Source organism: Lissotriton vulgaris, chromosome 1_2 (assembly GCF_964263255.1).
Source record: "Lissotriton vulgaris chromosome 1_2, aLisVul1.2, whole genome shotgun sequence".
NCBI classification, from domain to species: domain Eukaryota; kingdom Metazoa; phylum Chordata; class Amphibia; order Caudata; family Salamandridae; genus Lissotriton; species Lissotriton vulgaris.
In genome coordinates this window covers 347,357,333-347,377,337 of record NC_141686.1, presented here as the reverse complement: position 1 = coordinate 347,377,337, position 20,005 = coordinate 347,357,333, and the positions used below count along the sequence as shown (strand labels likewise).

Below are 20,005 nucleotides of genomic sequence, written 5' to 3'. Positions count from 1 at the left end.
AGCCCATTAGTTAGGGACTCTTCAGGAGATTCACCCACCGACTGGCTGGCACTGGGCATCAGTGTGGCATACCCAATACCCAATACTCTGGGACCTGCGGAGAATCAGAAGGACTGCTCTATTATCCTGAACCAGCTTGGCTTCACCCAGGACCCCATAAGTGACTCCAAGAGTCCGTTGGCTGCCTTGGTGTTTAAGCTACAAAGAAACAACAAGCTTCCAGAGGCCCTTTCCCTACAATTGCACAGCTGGCCAGTACCAACCAGATCTTCCCGGGACCCTGCTGGTGACCACTGTTAGAGTGACTTCTAACCGATAGGTGGTGCCTTCCAGGTACAGGACCCGTGGCTGGTGATGGAGTGTAATCCACCTGGCTACACTTCAAAAACTGAGACTTGAAAACTTTTCACCACTTTCTGCCTGGAAAACCTATGGAGATTAGGATCACCAATGAATCCCCGGCTGGCATCAGCTTGCTGGTTTGCCTCAGTGAAGGAGATCTGGCTTGGAGAGAAGTTACTAAGGAATAATATAGAGGGCTTCATCAGGACCGACATCGAGCAGCAACCCAGTTGACGTCAAAGCCTCCCTGTGCATAGACTTCAGACTTTTCCCGCTCTGAACCTTCCTGCCTTCATCGACGCTCTTCAGTATCTTGCCTTGGATCCAGCTGGCAGATTGCCTCACTACCAAATAGTCGACAACCAGTTTTATTCCCAAAAATGTTTTTATGTCAGAATGCAAACTTTATACCAGGACAAACCTGGTCCCTGTATCCAACCATGGCTCCATCATGGTGGGTCTTAACTTTTGACTTTTACCAGGTCTAGTGCAACCAGATAATGGTGGTTAGTGTTTTGTGCTTTTTGGCTACATTTTTAATTCAAATTTTAAAAGTTCACATTTGATTGGATTTTGTTGTTCTGATGTCATTTTATCTATTAAACTTTATTCTACTTTTTAGGTTTTACCTAGACAGTGCATGCGCGGTCTCTGCGAGATACCTTGTTTACATGCAGTGGGCTTACAGCCCGCCCATAGCTTACTATTGGTTAGCTTCAGTGGCACTCATTTGCTTCACTACTGGTTGCCAAGGCATGCATGGGAAATGTCCTCTTGTCTTTCCACTGTTCCCGTTTTTGGATCTACTTTGGGAGGGTGCTTGTTTTTTCAGTGAGCCCCAGATCCCCATCCATGTAGCTTCTATTACCTCCTATCCACCCCCTTACATGTTGCCTCTTTACCCTCCCATCCCCAATGTCAGCAAATCTGATCGTCTCGAACAGCGAACAGGTTCGTTATGACACAGAATATGCATCTCCTTGTACTGAAAAATGTGACTGATTCTGAGTGCCTTTCAAATAATGAACACTGCAACATTAATTATTGTCCCCCAAATATAATTTACCAAGTAAAACATTGTCTCAGCTGTGTTCTTCTACTGTCTCCAGTATACAGTGCTCACCAGTGCAGGGTTTCTGTGAAACATGGACATAAACTGAGAGAGAGGCTTCTCTTCCGAGAATAAGGACCCCGTAGAACATGAACTGAGGCTCTGACACATGCCTTTGCCTGCACCCCTCTGGGGCGCTGCACTCTTCTCGTCGCCATTTGTCTATTGCACTCTGCGTCACTCCACGTCACTCTAGAACACTCCATGTTACTGCATTCTACGTTACTGCACCACACCACCCTACTCAAAGCAAGTGGACCCTACTCTGCATCATTCCACTCTACACCACTGCACTCCATGACACTCCACTCTACTCTACCCCAGGGGTGCGGAATTTAATAAAATATCTACTTGTCCATGGGACATGTAGCTTTATAAATTCCCCTGTAACAAAATCCACTTGCCCCTTTGGTGCCATGTAGTGCAGTGACAAATAATAGCAGCAATCTATTTTATCTTTATATTATCTTTTATAAGAGCTCTGATAATCGCCTCTTTGATTATACCAGGGTTCATACTATATAAGGTTTGAATACTAGCAATTTCCTTATGGTGCCATCTTTCTGCAGACTGGGGCTAAAGGTAGTGGTAAGCAATGGTTCCAAGGTTGGAATGCCTTTTTAGAGTCTGTGCAAACTTACTAACTTTCACGTTTAAGTGTTTTTCACCAGCTCTTCTCTAATCTTTTCGGACACTGACAAAAGGTTAGAAATGTACTACTGACAATGGCAGAAGGAAAAGTTCTTCCTGGGCTGGGAAAATGTGGTTGGAGGAAAAGTGAACATGTAAACGCTCAACAGATTTTCGCATGAGCAAAACTATGCAATCATATTTGGTAGTGCTAAAATGCAGTTCACAAATATTTTCAAGGAGTACGATTTCCTGGCCTTCGTGTAAATACAATAAAGCTGTGAATCTGCACCAATGCAAGAAAATATACCATGGGTGAACTTTCGTGACTTTCTTTAATAATTGGGTTCCTAATCAGGTCTGGTGTTAAGCAGGGCCTTTTGTTTTTATGAAAATTCTATCTATTTACTGGCTACACCGTAAGAGTCAGCATTCTGCTCTTTAACCGCATGCGCGCTAGCGGAATTCCGCTCCTGCGGTGAGATTTTTAAAACGCATGTTACGAGACGAGCTGGGCTCGTCATCAGCATGCGAGGAGGCTACACCAGGACAAGCCCAGCTCGTCATCAGCGTGGAAGGTGTTAATAAGCAGCGTATCAGAACACATAGTAGTTTTGTTCAGTGCTAGGAAATATTATGGCAATGTGTGCTTTGAAACCAAAAACTATTTTCCGATTGTTGTTGTAATGGTTAGGACCCAGCAGCTCCAGCAACAATAAAGTTTTACACAAGTCCAAAGAGTCAGGCGTTCCTCTCCCAACGGATGAAGTAGCGGGATGGGCGCAATGGGCAATGTGTCTCTTGGGCAATGCCAATTGTGCCCTCTCCGCCGAGCGTCGCCGTTCATTGCTTTTGAAAATTGATCCCAAACTGGGAGAGCTGTCTTCCTCCGAAGCAGGTTCTGTTGCTCAAGATACACTCTTTGGGGACCCCTTTGTTAAGGAGTTGGGGAAATTTGTAGCCACATTTTCTGTACTAGATAAGGCTCAAGTATCCACAAAAAAGATTTTTCCCAAGAAGGTTTTTGGTGAGGCCGGGCGAGGCAGGGGTCGCTCTTCTGGCCGCCAGTTCAACCAAGGTCCCAATAGAGCCCAGGCGAAAAGAAATAACGGATGGAACGATGGCAGACTAGGAACCTTCCATCCTTCCCGTGGAGGATAGGGACAAGGCAGAGGCCGCGGTGGTAACCAGAACTCACGAGGATTCAATAGTAAGCTTGGAAATCCTCTCTACTGTTCGTCTATGGGGGTTGGGGGGGGAGGGGGGGGGGGCAGAATTTCTCTGTTTCTGGCAAACTGGGCAGATTTAACGTCGGATCCTTGGGTGTTCGAGACAGTTCAAGGGTTTCACATAGAGTTCTACAGGTCCCCCATCCAAACATCTCGCCCTCTGGTTTTTTCAGCCTCAGAGACCGATCTAATAGACCACGAAGTTCGAGATCTTCTTTCAAAAAGGCGCCAGTTAGACCTCAAGGATGCGTACCTGTCAGTTCCCATTTTCTCTCCTCATTGCAGGTTCCTGCAGTTCCAATGGAAGGGTCACACTTACAAGTTCAAGACTCTTCCCTTTGGTCTCTCCTCAGCTCCTTGGTGTTTAACCAAGCTTCTTCGCCCAGTGGTGAAACATCTCCACTTCAAGGGGATTCGGCTGATAATTTACCTAGACAATATCCTGCTCATGGACCAATCCAGGGATCATCTTCTCCTTCACCTAAAGATTACCATTTCCCTGTTACAGAATCTGGGGTTCACCATCAATGTCCAGAAATTGGACTTGGTTCCCCAGCAGAGCATGATCTTTCTAGACTTTCGCATCGATACGAAGGATGCTACCGTGAATCTTCCATCTCAGAAGGTTTCCAAAATCAAGAAGGAAATTCGGCAGGTTCTCCGCAGAGACAGGATTTCCCTGTGACAGCTGGCCAGGATTGTTGGCTTGTTATCATCCTCGATTCAAGTCATCTTCCCGGATCGTTTTAACTACAGGGCCCTTCAGAGGCTGAAAGCCTTGCGCCTTCGTAGGGGTCTCACTTATTCCGAGTTGATCTCCCTTTCCTCAGAGGCCAGGTCAGAACTTCTTTGGTGGATGAACCATATTGAAGCCTGGAATGGGAGAGCGATCTTCGGCTCCCGTCCGGATCTAGTAATAGAGTCGGACACCAGCCGTCTGGGTGGGGCGCCCGATTCGGCTCTCTTTCGGTGGGAGGTCGGTGGACGGAGGAGGAACTCCTCCTCCACATCAATTGCCTGGAACTCCTTGCGGGCTCCTTTGCCATCCGCGCTTTCACGACCAACAAGGTGTCCTGTTGTGTCCTTTCTCCGGATGGACAATACGACGGCGGTGAGGTATATCAATCGCCTTGGAGGCACTCATTCCAAAATTCTGGCGGATCTCGCCAAGGATTTCTGGCATTATTGCCTCCAACATCAGATTTCCGTGACGGCAGAATATCTCCCGGGAGAACAGAATTGTGTGGCGGACTGGAACTCCAGGAATTTCAGGGATGCCAGCGACTGGAGGCTGGATCCAGGAGTGTTCTCTCAGATTGTGTCCCTTGGGGGGCTCCCACAGGTGGATCTTTTTGCCTCCAGGTGGAAAGCTCATGTTCCCCGATTCTTCAGCTGGAAACCGGATCCGGGAGCAGAGGCGGTGTACGCCTTCCTTCAGGATTGATCGGGGATGGCAGCTTACGCCTTTCCCCCCTTCCTTTTCATCAAGAGGGTTGCAGCTCAGGTCCGCAGACAGAGGGCCTCTCTGATCCTGATTACTCCAATCTGGAGAGCCCAGATTTGGTTTCCGTCCCTTCTAGAGTTATCTTGGGACAGACCCCTTCGGTTGCTGTCTTTCGACAACATTCTCTCCGATCCTCTAGGACTTACTCACCCCCTGGTTCTCCAAGGCCATCTACAACTCATGGCATGGAGGATTTCAGGGGACGGTGATCTGACGTCTCGCTTTCACGGGAAGCTGAACTCCTTATCCAGCAGGCTTGGGCCCAGAGTAACACAGGCGGCAGACCCGAGAGCAGAGGACGGCCCGGGACCAGGGTTCGATTCCCGGCGCGGCAGGTTTCTGGACCAGGGTCAGCGGACTCGATAATTCTCTCGCCTCAGTGCCCACTCTGATCAGCGATCACACTCGGCAACTCTGGGCATTAGCTTGCCTCATCTTCACTAACGGCCCCACCAGACCGCCGGGGATGCCTGGTCTCACCCTGGAGATACCCATTAAGGGACCATCTCTCAGGGAAGCCAGGAAGGGTTTTGCAGCGGTCGAAGCGCCTTGGGACCCTCCGGGTAAGTAGTGCGCTATATAAATGCCTATACATACATACATACAGCGATACAGATCAGCTTGGAGACGATGGGTTCGTTGGTGTGTGGCGAAACACCTGGATCCCGTGGGCGCCTCTGTTGCACAGGTTGTGAACTTCCTGTCTGAGCATTTTCATCAGAAATTGGCTTATTGCACTATCAACTCTTTTAGGTCAGCCGTTTCTGCTGGTCACTCTTATGTGGAAGGGGCTCCGATCGGAGAGCATCCATTAGTTTGTAAGCTTTTGAAAGGCATTCGTCTTTCACGTCCTCCAGAGCCTCGCTACCTAGGCCTCTGGGACGTTAATGTGGTCCTTCGTTTTCTTTTATCTTCGCAAGATAATGACTTTCTCTCCAGGAAGGAGATTTTGGCTAAACTTGCTATTATTCTTTTGTGTCTTATTTCTTGTAAGAGAGTATCTGATGTCAGGGCCCTTGATATCTCCGCCCGTGTTTTTTCCCCGGATGGGGTCACTTTTACCATTTCAAGGAGAACTAAGTCAAGTACAAGGTCAGTAACCTATCCTGCTTTTCCAGATTCTCCGAAATTGTGTTGTTGTCCGATGTCTAAAATCTTATGAGAAAATAACTTTGGAGGTTCGACCTCCGGGTGAACAGCAGCTTTTGATTGCCATAAAAATACGTTTTATGCGGTATCTTCCCCTACCATTGCTAGATGGGTCAAATGGATCATGACTGAATCCGGTATTGATGTCCGGCACTTCGGGGCTCATTCTACTAGAGGAGCTATGGCCTCCAAGGCTGTCCAGGAAGGTGGCAGATTGAAGGACATTATGAACGCGGCTGATTGGTCTTCAGAATCTACTTTTAAAAAGTTTTATTTTAAACCAATTCACGAAGCCGTTGCGCTGATGGTGAGTAAGCTTTGAACTTGCATAATCCTCGCCTCCGCTTCCTGACATAGAATGAGAAATTTCCTAGTTATCACAAAGGAAAGTTTCAATTCTATTAAGGACGGGGAGGCGAGGATTACCCCCCATGGCTTTTCTAGCCTCCCTCCCTTATGCTTGGAGGTCATTCTTTCTACATTTCAGGAAAGTAATATTTTTGGTGTATATTTATGATCTTATACATTGATTTGTTATGTATCCTGCAAAGTATTTTGGATTCTGTTTATGCTACTGATAATGCTTGCATTTTTCTTACTTCTGTAGTTCTCTTGCTTTATGAGATTCCGTGGTCAAGAGATTGTAACGTTTTTCTATTCTCCTAGGATCCGATCAGAAGACGGATTAACATGAGGACGACTTAACTTCCGGCAGCGACGAAAGAGGACGGACTTCGGCGCTGGAGCGTTTATATATATTATAAGAAACGGACACCCTCTCACTGGAAACTTCTGGTGTGTATCGCCCAAAGCGTCTAATCACATAAAGAAGGCTACTGATTATCAAGAAGTCCAAGCCGAAAATGCGTTATATATAGACCAACTGTATTGTCGGGTAAGCATATACGAAAGAAAAACAGACAGGTCAAAGGCCCGAAGGAGGCAAAAACATTGGCCTTGGACAGCACTAACAGGACCAACCAGAACTCAAGGGGCACGTTTTAGAAATCTCCCACCCAACTATCAACATTCAAACAAACAACTACATTGTGCAAATCACAGTTTGCAGTCAAAAACAGAAGTCTTCCCAGCAACAAAAAAACAGTAACTATTCTATTATCCCAGTATGACCCCCAACACACCATCCAAGCACATACGCCTAGATCAGACCCTGGAACACAAGGTCTGCTTCAGTTCGAACACATATGTAATAAAATAAAAACAAGCATTTGCAATGCAATTATTTTTGCATGTGTGAAAGTTGGAGCTCTTGGCAATTTAAATGACAATGTTCTTAACTTTTGTTTTTCTGTATGTAGTGATGATATTTGCATAGCACTATTGCCATTCGTATGATCGTGCAGGGCTGGAGAACCAGAAAATGGGGAATATGTAACAACATCCTTGAAAAAGCAAACACTCATAGGGATTGCAAGATTAAGTAAAGCAAGAGAAGTAAACATAGTATGGAGGTGGGCGGTGTGATATGAGTGTGGTGGTGGTGGTGGTGGGGGGGGGGGGTGGCTCATCATATTCAGAAGGAGGCCACTACACCTTGGCGAGGAAGATAAATCCATGCGATCGGTTGGGTTTATTGCGAGTGGACCAAAGACGATTAGAGCAGCAAACTTAAATGTTTTCCACTGAACAGTTCAGCCAGGTATTGCAGTGACTCCAGGAATGGTGCACTTCCCACACCCGGGGAAAACAATGTTGTTAAAAAAAAAAGGAGAAGATAAAAGTAGCACTCAACTGGCAAACTCTGTAAAGTGGCTCTAAGGTGTATGGTTGTGAATAAACCCTGGTTGTGCATAAAACCTATCTGCCCACTTTGTGACCACTCAGTCTTCCTCTATTTACTTTTCCTTGTTATTTTTCTTATTTTTAACCTTTTTTTCCTCTCTGTCCGAGGCAGTACTTTGGAATAGAAAAATGTCAGAAAAAGATGACATGTTATGTTATGTTAATTAAATTTATTAAGCGCACGTACGCCCGTAGGCTTCATGGCGCTGTTGGAAGATTTGCAGAGACATAACATATAACAGAGAGAGGCAGAAATTAACTATGGGTAGGCTTGCCTAAAGAGCCAAGTTTTGAAAGCCTGTCTAAAAGCCAGCAGGTCTTCGTGAAGTCTCAGTGTCAGTGGCAGAGAGTTCCACAGGGAGGAGGCCAAGAAGTGGAAAGAACCGCCTCCCTGGCGTTGTTTCCTAATACGAGGCACCACTAACAAGTTCTTTTGACCTGAGCGAAGAGCACGAGAGGGGATGTAGCCAGAGTGTTTCTTTTTTGGATCTATTTCACAGGGGAACAAATAAAGGTAAGGAGAGGAAAGAGAGGGCAGAGCTGTTCGTTGAGGTCATGGTTTTCAGCAAGTGAGGAGGAACGAGTCAGAAACAGAACGAGAGAGTGAATAAAAGGAATAGGAACAGAAAGGGGGCTGGGGGGGTCAGTTGCCAGCAGCAGAGCAGGAGATGTGAACTCTGTTGGGAGGTGCAAACTAATACTGTCAGCTAAACCCGAATTTGCGTTACCGTCCAAAACATGCAGCATAGCACCGTGAAGCAAGCGCTGCGCTGTTACACAAGCAGACGTAAGCAAAGGGGTGCACAGGAAGGAACACAAAAAAATAGTGTAAGACCACATGTAGCAGGAGCAGTTGGCAGGGAGGGTCCAAAACACCAAAAGGCGGTACTAATTAAGCATATCCACCAAACAATAGCAGGCATTTAGTGAGGGGACTAACAGGAGCCAATGGAAAATATTGGAGGTGCTTCAAGCACATATTCTGGATATGGCATGCCTTGCAGAGGATGCGCTGCCTAGGCTTGACCTAAAAACACTCTAAACTGCCTGTACCTTTTGAAGACGTCCGCAAAATATGAGAAATTCTCCATTCCCTCATTCTCCAACTTCTAACAGACAGGCCTGTCAGACTGAACCAGGACCAACGCTATGGCACTCTTTATAATCAGTCTTCCATTGATACTCATCAATGTCCTTACTGTTCTTTGAAAGACACCCAAGACCTCGTGGTACATCAAGTGCTTAATACACTTTGCAGGCTAAACTCATCCCCCGCACACCAGGGACTCCTCATCTGTGTAGTGTCTGCAATATTTTCAATACACCATTTCAATCATTTGCGTGCCCCATATTACAAATATTTCCCCTGCTCAAAGTGTCCCATCTAATAATGCCCACCATAGCGACCTTGCTAATTTCTCAAGGAGCACAAGCTAGACATATTGTGAATTACAGAGTCGTGGTTATATAAATCACTCTGAAACAATTCTCGACTCACTGTGCTGACATGGTTTTTGGCTCTATTTAGCAGTAGTATAGACTTTAATCTTGCTCACATCTAGGATATGTATTCCTAGCTTATGTTGGCCCTTTTAAGCCCTTTTTCCAGACCTAGAAGAGGATAGCTGCTTAATATGATGATAGATCCCTTATTCTTGACTCTAATCTGTCTATTGCCTATTGGCTTTGACATACTTGCTTATAGTAGAGGGTGGATCCTGACTTTATATTACACATTGGTATGGTTTATGTAGGTACTCTGACAGAGCTAAGGGGTATTTCATCCTTCTCAGGCCTACAGGCCTAGAACTAGAGGGACTCCATCTTGATGAAGCTGAGAGGCTTTTTAGAGTAAAGGTAAAGTTTATAGTTAAAGCTGTTGTTCGCTTGGAGAGAACCGGCTCAGGCTGGCCCTTATCGAAGGAATGTATTTTTCTCCACTCCGAAGACACAACTTCAGGCTGGCCAGCTGGGAACGTGTCTTTGGTACGGGGAGGTACAAGAATTTGGTGGGCGGCAGGTTACTGGCCGTAACTTTCCATGAAAGGACAAGCTTCCATATTAGCGAGCTACAGGAGAGGAGGAGTGTTCAGTTCAGTTTTGTGTTCATTCCAGCTTGTGTGCAGTTCAGCCTGGAGCTCAGTTCAGCTTGGAGAGAGAGAGAACAGGATGTCTGCTGGAGCTGCAGAATAGAGTGCAGTTCTTGAATGGAGAAAGAAGGCAGACGATTGCTGAAGATGAAGAGAGAGAGAGAGCAGTGCAGAGAGCATCAAAGAAGGCTGTCAGCTGGAGCAATTGAACCAGAGGCGTGATGATGTGGTGAAGGAGGGAGAGACAGAGAGAGCCCTAATCCCACCAGAGGCAGAGAGAAATCTTCCTTCTAATAGGTGAGGTAGTCTGAACTAATCACACTTACATCTTAATCTTATCTTTATTACCTAGGCTTTTGTGTTGCTAATCCTTTTCCTTGCAGCGGTGTGTTAAAGTTACTGCTAGTTATAGAGACCCCATAGTTTTGTATATGTGTATTTTATTATTGTTACAATAAACATCCCCATAACTACAGTGCATGAGTTTTTTTTATGATAAAGCTAGCCTGGCTTCTAGCCAGTTGCCGTTGAGCCACTGATGGATCAGAAGGGAGTAGGAGCGCTTAAATCAAGAAATAACTCAATCACATAGTGTGTATATCTTTGTCCCCATACAGTGAGGGTAATCTCCTTTCCTGGTAGGTATTACTGTTTGAACAGATGCTACCCCTGATCAGGTAAGTAATAGTGAATAATTAGGGAGAGAGGAGACCTGCAACTAAGGGACCAAGTTAGTACACCCTCCCATAATCCTGTAAACAGCGTCTTCTGTTCCAAAGCATAGGTAACCTTTTTCCTCCTAGTCAGATGTTACAGCCAGAACAGATGCTGCCCCTGATCCGGTAAGTCTGAATAAATAGGGAGAACAGGGAGCCCTTGAGCTAGGGAATTGTTGACACTAAGTAATTCGGCTATCCCATAATATTATTGTAGTCAAGCCCTTAGTGAATAGGGAGAGAGAGAGACTTCCCAACATATAACTGAAGGTGTTCATAGGAATGTGGTCGTCGTTGATATGCGGCGTTAGTGAGAGCGTTGGGGTGGATTACCAGCGCGGATACCCACAGGATTGTGGCTTGTGTAAGTGAGAGCGTCAGGGGGGATGACTGGCGTGTAGGTTTGCCGGATTGTAAACCGTTTGGAAAAGAGAGCATTGGGTTCTGCAGGCCCATGTGTAGACGCACCGGATTGTGTGTCATATCTGCCCTGGGGTAGATTAGTCTGGGTCTGAGTGGCCGCGAGACTATAAGGTAGGGCATGGATATCCTTAGTCATCAGTGAGTATTCTTAGTATCCCTATAGATTTAGTGGTGTTTCTAATAATATGAGCTTGTATATTGCGAGTTCCCCATCCTCAGGTAGGTACCTAGGTTCCTGGATAGATGGTCCTGAGGAGGGATGTGGTTACGTTCTGGCTGGGTTGGAGGGGCCCCTAGGGGCTGATCCCATCTAATCAGAAAACCCGGCCATGACACTCACTTGCAACAGCTTGCTGCAACATTCATGAAAACAAGTAAACAAACCAGAAGGTGGCACTGGAATCAAATAGGCTGCCTTACTTTGTAAACGCATGCCCTCAAAGAACTCTACCGCATTTCATTTTTTACATATTTCAATATCAAAACAGTATATATGTATACCTGTTGTACTACGGAATATTGAGCCTAAAGAATATCGTGAACAAAACATCGAGAGGTAAGCGCATACATGGAAGTATAGATTTACTATTCCTAAATCCACTTCTACGTACCTTGAAGAGATCGATCAATATAAAATCTGAAGCGGACGCCACTTTCAATATTTTGTCCCCAATATTTACATGCCTTGATATTCTCGATCTGATAGTCAGGGTGCACACCCTTGTACCTCGCATACGAGCCTCCTAAACTAAAGACAAATTAAACAGGTAATTATCAGACCATATCTACCCCTCAGGAATAGGCTGTCAAGCAAAAACATTTATTTAAGAGATTTCAATGTACACTGGGGCAACAAAACCTTTGTCAATATCAACAACCTATCCAGGCGCAGTCTACAGTGACTTTTTAAGAACTCTACCCACATTGAAAGGTTGTATTCTAGAACTCATGCGCACTAAGTCCTCCACCTTCCTCGCCCTACCAAGTGGATTAATCAGACCACTTGCCCATCCCTTTCCACATCATTCTGAACGTTGCCCCTTCATAATCATCTTACTGACACTCTGCACTACCAGGGTCGCTGCACTGCCAGAAGTGGGATCATGTTCACGCGGTCCGGATCTGTGCAGTCAGTGATACCCCAGTGCTGCTCCACCCGGCAGCCCTGAGCCACCCTACACCCACTGTTTCCATTTGATATTGAAGGTTTAGTTGATCTGAAACCAATGGGTTTCAGATGAACTCCAGAAGAAAGGAGCAGTGATGTCCCTCTGTCTTCCTCCACAGTCTCTGTCCCTCCTCAGTCGCCCTCCTCCCTCTGTCGCCCTCCCACTCTCTTTCTGTCTCCTTTCATTTCCTCTCCCTCCCTCTCCCTCTGTCTCCACCCGACTGCCTCTCTGTCTCCCTCTCTCAACCTCTGTGTCTGTCCCTCCCTCTCCTTCCTTCCCTCCCTCCCTCTGTCATCTCACCCAGTGTGTGCATCAGCCCTCAGCCCCTTCCCCAGCGCACATACACAGCCGCACCCGGGGTACTTTACACAGGTCTTTAAAAGACCATTTACATGTTAATTAAGGTTTGTTGCATTTCACCTCTTCGCGCCCCTGCATCTCCACTCTGTCAATCACAGAGTCTCTGAGAGTCTGGGCTGCTGCAACCAGCAGTGTTTGCTGACACTATTATTATTATTATTTTTTTTTAAACACAGGTACGATGTTTGCAAGGTCTGCGGGCCGCCATGGAAGGCTTGCTGGGCTACCTGTGGGGCTTACTATGAGCACCAGTGACACAGAGGAAGTGCTGCAAAAGTGGGTAGGGTCCCTCCCGGAAACCTTTAGCCCATTAGTTAGGGACTGTTCAGGAGATTCACCCACCGACTGCCTGGCACTGGGTATCAGTGTGGCATACCAAATACCCTTTTTTCAGAATACTCTTGGACCTGCGGAGATTCAGAAGGATTGCTCTACTATCCTGAACCACTGGACCTCTTACTGGCAGTGCGGCGCCCCTGGCAGTGCAGCGCCCCTGGCAGTGCAGCACCCCCTGGTAATGCAGCGCCCCTGCCAGTGCAGTGAGCGGCAGTGCAGTGACCCTGGCAGTGCAGCGACCAGCAGTGCAGCGCCCCCTGGCAGTGCAGGGCCCCTGGAAGTGCAGTGAGCGGCAGTGCATTGACCCAGGCAGTGCATTGACCCAGGCAGTGCAACGACCAGCAGTGCAGTGCAGTGCCCCTGGAAGTGCAGCGCCCCTGGCAGTGCGGCGCCCTTGGCAGTGCAGTGAGCGGCAGTGCAGCGCCCCTGGCAGCGCCGCGTGCAATCCCCCCCAGGACCGGAGTGAGGCCCCCAGAGCAGGCCCCGGTGCCCCCTCCCGCCCCGGCCTCCTCTTTCTCTCTCCAGACGCGGAGGGGCCGCTGTCCTCACCGGGCTCGGGGCTGCAGCGCCGCTCGGACTCTCCTCCTCCCGGGGCCGAGGTCTGGCGCAGCCTGTAAGACAACGGGGAAGCCGGAAGTGATGCTACCGCCGCTGTTCTATTATGGTGACATCACTTCCGTATTAAGGTCTAGAACGGCACAGACTGCGCAGGCGGAAATGGTGACCACTTCCGGGTTAGGCGCACCAGAGACAGCGCCGGTGTTCGTGGTTTCAATCTCACTAAAACGTCCCCTCCCGCTCCGTTTGTCCTTCGCACTGTCCGCGGTCTCTCTACGGATCTGGTGATTCCTTTTTTTCTGTAAATTTAATTTTCCAAGAGATCTAACTCCGCCCTCACGTGTGAGCCGGAAATCGCGTCCACGCATGCGCACTGAAGTGCTTGGCTTCTAAAGCGCGCGCGCAGGATAGGCCGGTACCAGTGCTGCACTTGCGCAGTTTCAGGCCGGACGCTCTGATGCGCATGCGCAGTGCCCGGATCCGGTGTGCGCATGCGTACTTCCTACGGGGACTAGCCCGGGCGGGACGAGCCGACGGTGGCCTCTCAGCAGATCCCGGCAGGACTCTGCAGCAACTCCAACTACACACCCATGCTCCCTAGCCGCAGACCCATGCTCCCTAGCCGCAGACCCATGCTCCTAGCCGCAGACCCATGCTCCCTAGCCGCAGACCCATGCTCCCTAGCCGCAGACCCATGCTCTCTAGCCGCAGACCCATGCTCCCTAGCCGCAGACCCATGCTCCTAGCCGCAGACCCATGCTCCCTAGCCGCAGACCCATGCTCCCTAGCCGCAGACCCATGCTCCCTAGCCACAGACCCATGCTCTCTAGCCGCAGACCCATGCTCCCTAGCCGCAGACCCATGCTCCCTAGCCGCAGACCCATGCTCCCTAGCCACACACCCATGCTCTCTAGCCACATAGCCCACACCCATGCTCTCTAGTCACACACCCATGCTCTCTAGCCACATAGCCACACACCCATGCTCTCTAGCCACACACCCATGCTCTCTAGCCACAGACCCATGCTCTCTAGCCACACACCCATGCTCTCTAGCCACACACCCATGCTCTCTAGCCACAGACCCATGCTCTCTAGCCGCAGACCCATGCTCTCTAGCTGCAGACCCATGCTCTCTAGCTGCAGACCCATGCTCTCTAGCCACACACCCATGCTCTCTAGCCACAGACCCATGCTCTCTAGCTGCAGACCCATGCTCTCTAGCTGCAGACCCATGCTCTCTAGCTGCAGACCCATGCTCTCTAGCCACAGACGGTGTGGCCTGTAACAATGAGTCTAGTGCCCCAGAGTGGAGGGATAGTATCCCGAATTTCCGGGCACAAGTCGTAAAACAAGCATTTACAATGCAATGGTTTCACCTTTTGAAAAGTTTGAGCTATTGGCATTGTAAATGACAACATTTTTATTTATGTGTTGGTTTTGAAAATAAATAAATAAATGGCATTGTCATTTACAATGCCAATAGCTTAATCTCTCGCAAATGGCGCAGGGCCATGACGAAGTTTTTGCTTTTGAGTAACTACACCGATTTTCAAGAAAATGATATAATGTTACACTTAATTACATAAAATAGGGACCCACCATTTAACGCTTTATTTTTAGCCCAAAATGAGTCCAGCGCAGTACACAATTGTCAACATAGCTGCTGACGCTCTGGTTCTCATTGTTTTTACGCACTCGCGCTATAATGGTGTTGCGAACTGCAGTGTAGTAATTATGTGATCTGGCGTAATTTTGGGAATTTCATGCAAATTCCTGAAATGATAATGCTGTTGTTAAAATGTCGGCCGGGCCTAGTTGTTTCCAATGGTCAAAATTAAGTCCAGCCTTCCCATTACTCGCTCTTTAGGTGTGCCCGGAGATTTCACCAGTCGCCATCTTGTAAATGCTGGTTGACGTGGTGCAGGAGCGCAGAGTGCCGACCCATGTGTCAAGAGTCACAGTGGCCGCACACATGCAGCCTGCAAACGTCACTGTCTGGAAAAATGGTTGTCATTGAAATGGGTATCCCGCTAACTACGACCTGGCTAGCGCCTAGAGGCATTCAGCTGAACAGGCGCTCGATAAGTAAGTTCCCAGAAATGCTCTGTGGCGTGCACCCGCAAGCACAGTTTACGAGACTGTTGTTCCAAATGCTTTGTGGCAGGCCGGTTGTGCGGTTGAGTTACACCCGCATTAGTGTCCCGGGGTTTCCAGGCTCCAGTGTCCGCAGGAGAGAACTTTCTTAATAGTGCTCCAAACTGCTCTCCTGCCGCTTCTAAGCACTGTAAATAGCAGGTGTTCCGGTCACCCCATGTAACAGGCTCAGTTTGCCGACCTCAAAAGGATGAGAGGCAGAGAGGCGTACCAGGGAAGTGATCCTGAGTCTAGCATGCTATGTAGAAGTTTCTGCGGCGCAGGCATTAACCCATTGAGCTCTCTGCATCTTGAAGAGCTTGAGGCCTGCACCGGACCAGGGCACACGTCCCCTCAGGCCGCACCAAGGGCTGCTCTGACAACAACTCGGCACTAATCCGATTAGTATCAGCACTTTAAAACCACAGGCACTCCGGGGAGAGGAGGGGGCGGCGGAGGAGGGGGGAGAGAGGGAAAATAAAGAGCGGGAAGGGGAGTGATAGAGTAGGAGGGAAGGAAGGGCGGAGAGAGGTTAATAAAGAGTTAGGAGACATTGTAAAAAAACAGAGGAGAGGAAGGGAGAGAGGGTAATAGAACGATGGAATGAAAGGTGCAACGAGGCTAGAAATATGGCAAGGTAGCGGCGCAACTGACATTGAACGGGAGAAAGAGACGGGATAAGGTTGAGAGAGGGACGAGAATAAATGATGAATAAAGACACAGCGGACAAGAGGAAATATGACAGAGGAGTAAGGTGACAGATCTATGGGGATTTGTGGTGGGGGGCACGGGAGGCGGTGGGGGGGGGGGCAGGAAGAGCTGCAGATGGGCAGAAAGAGAGGAATGAAGTGACAAAGGACCTATAACTGATCTGGGTAGAAGGCCCTTCTGAGAAGGGTACGTCTGTGGCGGCGCTCCTCAATTTAGCACCCTGGAGCCGCGTGTCGAAATGAATTTATAGACACTTTCATAATTCGTAATGAAAGTATAATTAATAGAAACAGACCGCAAATGTACAATCGTAACAACTACTAACACGGACAGGGGGGGCGGGGTAACGGGCTCACGGACAGCGGGAGGGGGCGGGTAAACGGGCTCACGGACAGCGAGAGGGGGGCGGGTTAACAGGCACACGGACAGCGGGAAGGAGTAAAGTGACGGATCTACAGGGATTTGTGGTGCGGGGCACGGGGCACGGGGGGCGGTGGGGGGGGGGACAGGATGAACCGCGGATGGGCAGAAAGAGATGACTGAAGTGACAAAGGACCTATAGCTGATCTGGGTAGAAGGCCCTTCTGAGAAGGGTACATCTGTAGCAGCGCTCCTCAATTTAGCACCCTGGAGCCGCGTGTCGAAATGAATTTATAGACACGTTCATAATTCGTAATGAAAGTATAATTAATAGAAACAGACCGCAAATGTACAATCGTAACAACTACTAACACGGACAGGGGGGGGCGGGGTAATGGTCTCACGGACAGCGGGAGGGGGGCGGGTAAACGGGCTCACGGACAGCGAGAGGGGGGGCGGGTTAACGGGCACACGGACAGCGGGAAGGAGTAAAGTGACGGATCTACAGGGATTTGTGGTGCGGGGCACGGGAGGCGGTGGGGGGGGCAGGATGAACCGCGGATGGGCAGAAAGAGATGACTGAAGTGACAAAGGACCTATAGCTGATCTGGGTAGAAGGCCCTTCTGAGAAGGGTACGTCTGTGGCAGCGCTCCTCAATTTAACACCCTGGAGCCGCGTGTCGAAATTAATTTATGGACACGTTCATAATTCGTAATGAAAGTATAATTAATTGAAACAGACAGCACATGTACAATCGTAAGTCAAGTCAAGTCAATTAATTTATATAGCGCACTACATACCCAGAGGGTCTCAAGGCGCTTGGAGAAGGGTGGGGAATTACTTGTCGAATATCCAGGTTTTAAGTTGTTTTCTGAATGCTAGGTGGTTCTGAGTGAGGCGAAGGTGAATGGGAAGTGAGTTCCAGGTTTTAGCCGCCAGGTTGGAGAAGGATCTTCCTCCCATGGTGGTTTTGTTGATGCGAGGTACAGCCGCAAGGGCTTGGTTGGAAGAGCGTAGCTGGCGGGAGGGGGTGTAGAAGGAAAGTCGTGTGTTGAGGCATTCGGGTCCAAGTTCGTAAAGTGCTTTGTGTGCGTGGGTTAGGAGGCGGAATGTTATCCTCTTATTGACGGGGAGCCAGTGGAGGTTTTTCGGGTGACCAGAAATGTGGTCTTTACGCGGGATGTCTAGTATGAGTCTGGCTGATGCGTTCTGGATGCTTGGGAGTTTTTTCTGCAGTTTTGCGGTGGTACCGGCGTATAGGGGGTTTCCGTAATCCAGGCGGCTTGTAACCAGTGCGTGGGTGACCGTTTTTCTAGTTTCGGTGGGGATCCAGCTAAATGTTTTTTTGAGCATGCGAAGAATGTTGAAGCAAGATGATTGTGGACTTGGGGAACGTGCGGACCGGAATAACAGGCGGGGAGGCCGAATATAGTGAGCTATGTCTGTGGTATTTATTCAACAGATGAATGGAAATACAAAGTCACAATGCAGATAGGGATGGTGGACTTGGCTGATGACCCGGCTCGGTGAGGTGGATTCTGGATCAAGTGCTGCTTCCCGCTTTCACCAGTAGTCTCCTCGGTATGGTACTGGGGCTCCACGGAGGCTTGAAGAAAGGGAGAGAAGCGTAAGGGCTTTAGTCCGAGCAACACAGTCGGAATGCTTCCACCTACACCCGGGCGTGAGAGGGTATGAAAGAGGACGGTGAGGGAGGGACGGTAAGGGGGTTGGAAGAGGCAAGGAAGAGGGGGGGGAAGGCAGAGAGGTGCCAGGTGCTGGGCAGTGATCGGGCTCTATACAGTGTGCGTGAAATAGGGGATTAATATACAGTGTCTCGGTGCTCGTGAATCCTAGGATATTTACAACTCTATATATACAACTTTATGTACAGGGGCACTGAGAAAGGGTGACGTGTACTCACGTGCCCCGCCGCAACTCTCGTCCGAGTTGCGGCCGCTCTCCAGCCTCCTCCTGAGGACGCCACCAGTCCTCCGTCCAGACGTCCTCGTCCTCTTCCTCGCTCCGGTCTAGCCGTGCTGCGCCGCTCTCTGTCGGGGGTTCGTCGCTCTCCGCTGCCTCCTGCCACGAGTCGGTTGCTCCGAACGTCGTTACTTTCTCCTCGGGGCTTTTTCTATCTTCTGGCTGGTTGACAGCCCGACCACTTCCGGGGTCAGGGGCGGGTACTTCCGGGTTGATAGGGGTCGTCCTGTTTCCGCTTCCGGGACTGCTGTTTCCGGTTCTCCGCGTTCGGGGTTCGGCACCTGCAGGGGACGAGAAAGAGAGGGTGTCCTGGGTGACCGGGACGTTAATCGACCGAGCGTGGGGGACAGGATTCCCACGCTCGGACACCGCTGTAAAGAGGTAGGTGCAGCCTCCGTTCCACATCGATGAAACGGCGTTGACTTGTCTGGTCATCGAGAGTGAGGAGTCCAGGATGACGCCCAGGTTCCGTGCGTGGTCCGACGGGATGGGTGCTTTTCCAAGGGCCTCTGGCCACCAAGAGTCGTCCCAGGCGGAGGGGGTGGTACCTAAGATAAGGACTTCTATTTTATCTGAATTCAGTTTCAGACGGCTGTGCTTCATCCACTTGGCTACTTCTTTCATTCCTTCATGTAGGTTGGTTTTGGCGGTGTTAGGGTCTTTGGTGAGTGAGAGGATCAGTTGAGTGTCATCAGCGTAGGAGATGATGTTGAGGTTGTGTTGGTGTGCGGTGGCTGCGAGGGGGCTCATGTATACGTTGAAGAGGGTGGGGCTGAGTGAGGATCCTTGTGGCACACCGCAAATGACTTCAGTGGCCTCTGACTTGAATGGTGGGAGGCGGACTCTCTGAGTTCTTCCGGCAAGGAACGAGGTGATCCATTCCAGTGCTTTTCCTTGGATTCTGATGTTTCTGAGGCGTTGTAACAGGGTGCTATGACAGACTGTGTCGAAGGCTGCGGAGAGGTCGAGGAGGATGAGGGCGACTGTGTCTCCATTGTCCAGTAGAGTTCGAATGTCGTCTGTTGCTGCGATGAGTGCGGTCTCAGTGCTGTGTTTGGCTCGGAAGCCGGACTGTGTGGAGTCGAGGGATTTGTTGGTTTCGAGGAAGGCGGCGAGCTGGTTGTTGACAGCTTTCTCGATGACTTTGGCCAGGAATGGAAGGAGCGAGATGGGGCGGTAGTTTTTGAGTTCGGTGGGGTCAGCTGTGGGTTTTTTCAGAAGGGCGCTGAGTTCGGCGTGTTTCCAGCTTTCCGGGAAGGTGGCGGAGTTGAGGGAGCAGTTGATGACGTCTCGGAGGTGTGGTGCTATGATGGAATCTGCTTTGTTGAAGATGTGGTGAGGGCATGGGTCTGTGGGGGATCCTGAGTGGATGGAGTTCATCAGGCGGATGGTGTCTTC

The 20,005-nt window shown here is 49.3% G+C and overlaps 1 protein-coding gene across 1 annotated transcript in view; it reads right to left on the bottom strand.

The window, feature by feature from the left end:
• LOC147736749 (uncharacterized) overlaps window positions 1–20,005 on the bottom strand; it is a 190,148-nt gene that overhangs the window by 12,562 nt on the left and 157,581 nt on the right. The window contains exon 4 of the mRNA XM_086952689.1: window positions 18,629–18,888. Coding sequence (XP_086808815.1) covers window positions 18,629–18,888 — 260 coding nt within the window. The remainder of the gene's footprint in view (window positions 1–18,628; window positions 18,889–20,005) is intronic.